General features: G+C 33.2%; 1 protein-coding gene across 1 annotated transcript; it reads left to right on the forward strand.

Annotated features, from left to right (window-relative positions):
• Positions 1-939: 939 nt before the first annotated feature.
• LOC144837419 (uncharacterized) lies at positions 940-6,660 on the forward strand. The gene is made up of 7 exons (XM_078692499.1): positions 940-1,672; positions 2,030-2,315; positions 3,160-3,316; positions 3,646-3,812; positions 4,528-4,664; positions 5,073-5,239; positions 6,123-6,660. The coding sequence occupies exons 1-7, from the start codon at positions 994-996 to the stop codon at positions 6,432-6,434; spliced, it is 1,905 nt and encodes a 634-aa protein (XP_078548625.1). The 5' UTR covers positions 940-993; the 3' UTR covers positions 6,435-6,660.
• Positions 6,661-7,275: the final 615 nt, after the last annotated feature.

Raw genomic sequence — 7,275 nt, forward strand, 5'->3', positions numbered from 1 at the left:
TAGTTTATATAGATAATATATTTACTGTCAAATGTTATTAGTCTTGAAGCAATTTCTAGTTTTAGTATTGTTGTAATTTGTATGTTCATTTGCAGATTTGACTTTAAAGTGATATTTACTTTTTCGTCAGCATATTTGCAGCTGATTTGCCTCGTGTGACATACACTTCTGGTCTTTGACATTCACATCAAAGGTATAACATTTGTGTTACGTCATTCTTTGTGTTCCGGATTTGAAGACAAATTTGTTCTGAATTTGAAAGTATGTGGACGACAAGATTATATTCCGAGAAGGAAATGGAAATATATCAGGTCTCTAAAAAATTCAGGAATCAGCTTCAAACCCAAGTAAGATTTGTGTGGAATTTATTTATTTATTCTTTTTAATGTTACTGTTCATTTCATTTATTCGTCTCAAAACAATAAAATACACAAACATAATATAACAGCCAGAACATGAGACAGAGCACCCCAAAATTTAAGTTTCTTGATGCCTGTAAATTAATATAAATATATAGATTAATACCTATTGTATGTTGCTGCTTTCAACTTTCAGCTTTCAATTAATTATAGTAGGGATTATAATGACTGTATTTATCCAATTTTAAATGTAAATTTTAACTTTAGTCTTTATTTATTTATTTATTAATTTTCCCAACCAACAGTGGACTCAAGGTTCACCACTTACAGGAGGGAAAACAGACAAATATTGATAAAATACATACAAATTCGATTACAGTAATAATTTATGGTTGGTGATTGGTTTTACCAGGGAGTTGTTATTAGATCTAATAACAACTCCCTGGTTTTACTTTACTGCAAAGATACTTTTTAAAGTAAATTAAATTACAATTAAAATTGTTATAGCGCCCTCTATTTTGGGTACAACCGGCAAAATTAAACGTCACGTGAGGGTTTATCACATGACATTGTCCTGTCGATTTTTATTTTGTTTTCATTTCTGATCGGGTCGTCGTGTTTTTGTCTAGAAAATATGCCAGGTTTACATCATTTAGTGATAGTGGTTTCTATTTTACATGCCGTAAATAGTATTGTCACTAATCGTAAACTATTTGCAATTGAAAATAAAATTGGAAAAGTTGAATTTGAGCAAGCATTTGGTCTTGTTGATGCTAAGCTCCAAGTATGCACTCGTGCATGGGGAGCAAGTAAGTTTGGGTCGTGGGAGAATTTGGGTGTCCCCAGCCTAGGTAAATCAATCGTCTCGAATCCGGTAGCAGCACATGATGTAAATAACCAAACTCGGGTTTTTGTTCAAGCTTCTGATGGTCAAGTTTATTCAATTTTACAAGATAAATCCGATCCAATGAAATTTGGTGAATGGTCACAAATCGGTAGCAAAAAGCTTGACCACAATTCAACAATGTCCGTAAAATTTAGTGATTCAGTAATCACTTTTGTACGAAAAAACCAAATTCATGTGTTTGCTCGATCGCTTACAAGCACCTCAAGTTTATTCGTGTGTCAAATGTCAAACAAACCGTGTACTTGGCAGTTAATCGGCGGCAACACTCCACATCTAGCAACAGACGCAGAAGTTATTTTCAATCCATTTACCGAATATTTTGAAGCGTTTGCTGTCATGCAAGATGGCTACTTGCATCGAACATGGCAGAAGAAAGAAGATGAATGGGCATCATGGCGTACTGCAAGTAGGTTTACGAGAAGATTTTAATTTAATTTTTTTGTATATAATAATTGTTCTTTTTTTTTGTATATCCACGGCTTAATACATTATTTTATTATTATAAATTTATTTTAGTTTAGATCATGGGACTGCTGCCTCTTGTAGTTATAGTAATCTTATTCCCTGAGGAATTTATCTCTATATTTTATCTTAAATGGTTTGTTGGTCAAATAAATCAAATGAAAGATGACAATTCTATAGAATTGAATGGGTTAAAAATAGTGATTGGAATAACTTAAGAATGTTTGTAGTAAATTCTACTAATATAATTTGTTTCATTTATTAGGCAAACTTTCCTAATACTGAATATTTTTTTTTATAGGTTATGATGCCCCAAAAATGTCAACATCCAAGCCTGTTGCAGCTGTTATGTCACATGACTGGGCTAACGGCGTTCTTGATGTGTACGGCAAGGGTCTTGATGGCTATATACACCATGTTTTCCAAACAACATGTGATAAAATATCAAACCCGTGGGGCTACTGTACATGGGGATTGTGGCACACTATGGACAGCAAGATTCCAGACAGTGGTGTCGCTAATCCACTAGTTACTGGCCATAACATTCACTACGGGATTGAAATATTTACAGTTGATACGACTGGAAGGTATATAAGTGCATCATTTAATTTTTTAACAGTTTTAATTTCTTAAAGATGTATTGTCCCTTGGAACACAAAAAAATGAAGTCAAAATATTCTAAATTTAAATTGGCCATATTAAAGTTATTCACTTTAAGTTGAAAAGTTGAGCAAAAAACAACAAGTTTACGTAATTAACAGGTAAATTAGTTTGATTACATTTCGTCTGGAAAATCGTCGGGAGCTAAAGTAAACAAAGATTTAAAACCACGAGTATGCATTATGCATATGCTAATTTGGATTGTTTACAACTCGTCACTGTTGAGAAGGTGTTTTCACATAGATCGCGAGGAAGTTTTATGATTATGCATACAGAGTAGCCAAACAAGCGCGTTCCATTATGGGACATGTTTTGATCGAAGGAAGTCAAAGTTATTTTTTGAACAAAAAAACGTCTGTATTTCAGTAAAATGATTTTTTTTTCGACTAATTTTTGGTGAAAGTTAATAACTATTATGATACTTCAAAATGACCCACTTTTTTTCGAAATCTTTAATTTTTAATTTTTTTGGAATTAGTCAAAGGGACAATACATCTTTAAAATCATATCCAACTTCCAAATCAAGAATAAAAACAAATAGATTTTTAAATTCTGTTTTCTGCCCAAGCTAATTATAACATTTTAGGAAAACCGAAAAAATGCTTTAAACTGCTACTCTGGAAGAATGGAAATGCAGGCTGTATAATGGAGTTTTGTGCTAGTATTGGGGAAGAAACTTTTGCATCCTGAATCCACTTCTGATGTACTGTATACAGTATTCTACATCATATTCAAATTAAGTTGCTATACAGTAATACTTTTTCTCTACAGTTTGTGGCATGTTTGGCAGTTGGAAAGAGGGTCTTCATGGAGTGTGTGGGAGAAGATCCAAACATCTTCCTCTACTGTTAGCCTGACATCAATTCCTTTCATCACAAACGACGAAAAAGAATGGTGGCAAGCCTATAGTTTTGGAGATGAAGACAAGGTAATGGAAAGTGATTTATATATTCAACTAAATTGAGTACTATAAAGTCTTTGTTATGCTTGTAATACTATACTATACTGCTCAATAAACCAATTTTGCACTACTTAAGCTCTGTCTACACTATCAAACTAGTCAAAAAAAGTGTCATGTGTCCAAAATATGGTAGTGATATGCCCAAATATGGTAGTGATATGCCCAAATATGGTAGTGATGTGACATCATGTCCATATATGGGCACATCACATTTTAAGGTTACATAAAGTTTGATAGTGTAGACAGAGCTTTATGGAGCATTATTTTATCCATTAATAAAGTTTGCTTTTTATTAGATTGTTATTGTAACGCAATCAAGAAAGATTACAGTTCAGCCGTCTAATGTTGCTTTTGGTACACCATATCATGTGTTATGGAGTGTGCCCAACGACGAGGTTACAAATAAAGACTGGATTGGAGTCTATCCTGTAGGCAGTAACGATGAGCAGTATGTTGACTACAGGTAGGTTTGTTGGCAATGGTGCCCTCTATATTTTATTGAAGTAACTAATTTGGTAATTGTTTTCTTTATATTTAAAAAAATTGCCAAGGATAATGCACTTGTCAATTGTATGACCCACTATACGACCCCCGGGAGAGGTGCGTCATGGGTGCGTCATTTACAAATAATTACTGACGCAGAGGTGCGTCAAAAAACCTAGATGGTACGTCACATCAATGAACAAGGTGTGTCAATGTCCATCACTTTACCACCCACCATATCATAAACAACATGGTCACAGTGCGTCAAAATGGGTGCGTCATGGTCACCTAAAGGTAAGTCACCTTTTTGACGCACCCGTGCGTCATGGTATTCAAAAGTATGACGCACATCGGACAAATGACGCACCTCTCCCGGGGGTCGTATAGTGGGTCATACAATTGACAAGTGCATAACCATAAGCGCATTCATTCACTAGCCTTCTTAAAGGTGGCAATCCCATTCACAAGACAAACATAATACACAAGATGCTCTACATAAACAAAGTCTTATTACAAGTCTTTAGGAGTGGAGTTGTAATTTGTCATTAGAAAAAATCCTGACATATGACAGGACTTGGACCCAGGAACCTTGAATTCTTGGTAGCCAAGCATCATAGCCACCAACAACTCCCATCATTTTTCATTCATTTATACTTTCATTCCTTCTGTCATTCATTCATTCATTCATTTTTCAGATACATTCAAGGTGGATTAAATCCTATAAAAGACAGAATTCCAGTCGGAAATGTTTCCATCTCTTCGTTCCTTCCAGATGGAAATTATGAAATCCGGTACTTGGTAAACCATGAGTACATGAGTGTTATTAGCACTAGTAAGTGAAAACGACACATAACATTATTGATCTTGATGTAATTATGATTTCTTTTAATTAATCATACACTTAGTATTTCACTACCATTCATTCATTCTTCAGTGGAAAATTACTTGCTCAGAGATATACAAAAACAGATAAATGAAAAACTAACAAAAACAATTACACAGTGTCACATCACCCTCGTACAGTATACTGACAGGCATTCAGTGCACGAATGGCAGCTGGATAAAAGCTGTTACCTATTTGTATGAGAGATGATGGACCGGTAACATCTACCTACATAACACCTTAAATACATTATTATACATGGGATGAGTAGAATCAATCAAGCAATATAGAATATTTCTTAATTAATTGATTTTCAATTTTTTATTTAAGTATAAGAATATTTTATTATTTTAACAGATGTGTCATTCTACAACATGTCAAAAGCCAAGCCATGGATGCAGGTTTATCAAGGTCTATTTTATGGCCTAGGTAGTAAGAACAAAAATATTGACAAATGTGTTAAGGATGGTGAGAAAACTGTAGACAAATTCAAAGCTTGTTTTGAGGCATTTGAAGATAGAGAGGTAATAGTGGTCATTACTTATACACTGTATATATTATTATGTACTAAACTGATGCAGGCAAAAGCCCACACTGGGGGTTTAGTCTACTGACGTACATATTTACAATGATCCTGACCTGGCCCACACTTTTTATCCTTGGTACAAACTCTGAGAACAATTTCACGAGTGTAGCATACCAATATGCTACACATGGTATGACCAAAAATGCAATACAAAACTATGTTTCCTATTCCAAATCCAGATTGATCAAAATTTGTTAAATGAAAATGTTCCCAGCAAACCCATGCCATCATCTAGTCTATTATGTGACTAGCTTACCTGGATGAACCAACATAGGCCTTTTCCCTTTCAAGGGGAGAACATAACCGAAAAGTAAAATTTGTATATAAAACATCTCATAATTACTTGGCAAAATAGAATTTTACTTGCTTTGTTTTTTTATTTGTTAGCACGATAGCGCCTACAATTCATTTTTTTGGTGTAAATAGGTATATACCTACAGAACATGCCTATTGAAATTTTGATTCATTATTAACTTCACAAATAAAAAAAATGAAAAATTTGTATGGGCCGAAAATATCAACATGCAATGTTACTTTACTCAGTTTCTGAATGCTTTCATTTTGTTTTTGGAAAATTGTATTATAAATTAAATGTTCTTTATCTAGACAGTGTCTGTAATTCATTGTGAATAAGAAAATACTTTGACATAATGATGATGATGGCTAGCTTCCTGCCATTTGCAGGTGGTTCAAATTGCTATCAAAAATGAACATTGTTACAATTTCAATCATCAGTCATTTCTTTTGTATATTACTAGGAATTCAAACAATGCAAGATTTATTAGATTATTATTAATGATTGTAAATGTTCTCTAACGTAGGTGTTCAAAGGACTTCAATTATTAGGCGACGCATTGGGTGACGTAAAGGAAACACTGACAGTGTGCGAGGAGACGGACATCGCAAAAGCTCTTGAGAAATTTATAAATGACCTTATCAAATGTACGGAACAGAACTGTGAAAACTTCATCATCGACGGATTAGAATTTCTCGTGATCTTATATGAAGATATTTATGAGATTTTTGGCGATATTCATGCGGCGAGTAATAATTTCAACTTGATTGATGGATATGATCAAGGAGGGGTGTGCGTTGGCCGCCTTGTTAAAGCATGTATCTCTCTTCCCAATTAATTTAGCATGCAGTAGGATTTGCTATATAATAGTTATTTTGCATATTAAAATGTAATAATTGAAACACAATGTTATATTATTACTGTTATTTTTGGAAATATTTCTTGCATATAATATGCCAAACAATGCAAATGTTTTGTCAATGCAACTAAGTTGAATTTGTTAAATGTGGTTATTACTGTTTTTTTGTAGTATAATATTAATTAAATTGGACATTATCAACTTATTTTGTGAATTTATATTTCATTTCGCAAAAATGAGTAGTGAGGTATATACAGTAGTTTCATGTTTCTGAACACACATAGCATTATTATAGCTTTGACCTAAAGTGTGTCCTCACAGGATTACTTTAATTAAAATGTCTAACCATGCATTACAACTTTACACTAATCATCTACATATAAAAATGAAACAAAAAATCAAATAAAAAAAACGAAATGATTCATTGCAAGCAGGTTATTTCCTAAAGCCCTGTCTACACTATCAAACTTATGTGATCAAAAATGTGATGTGCCCATATATGGATATGATGATGTCATATTGAGCATATCAGTACCATATTTGGGCACATTTCATTATATTTGGTAGTGTTTAGAGCTTTATCACTAGGTACCTAAAAGACGAGACATACGTGACACATTGACCTATAATATTGATTTTGTCTCTTGCATATAATTGGATTTTGGATCATATTCTGAACTGCTTTAGTTTTTAAAGGATATGCAATATCCAAAATATCTATGTTTCGTTTCAATTCATTTCGGCTTGCATTATAAAACAGGACAAGCTGAAATTTGAATCATCTTAAAATATACAACATGGAATCTCTTAGAATTATTGA

Source organism: Antedon bifida, chromosome 3 (genome assembly GCF_963402885.1).
Source record: "Antedon bifida chromosome 3, ecAntBifi1.1, whole genome shotgun sequence".
Classification (NCBI taxonomy): Eukaryota; Metazoa; Echinodermata; class Crinoidea; order Comatulida; family Antedonidae; genus Antedon; species Antedon bifida.

What these genes read in the sequence shown, in the direction of transcription:
- LOC144837419 (XM_078692499.1), top strand. Translation starts at nt 994, where the DNA reads ATGCCAGGTTTACATCATTTAGTGATAGTGGTTTCTATTTTACATGCC. An exon ending in GAGCAGTATGTTGACTACAG is followed by an intron (nt 3,813 to 4,527) that starts GTAGGTTTGTTG and finishes TTCATTTTTCAG; the next exon opens with ATACATTCAAGGTGGATTAA. An exon ending in CATGAGTGTTATTAGCACTA is followed by an intron (nt 4,665 to 5,072) that starts GTAAGTGAAAAC and finishes TTATTTTAACAG; the next exon opens with ATGTGTCATTCTACAACATG.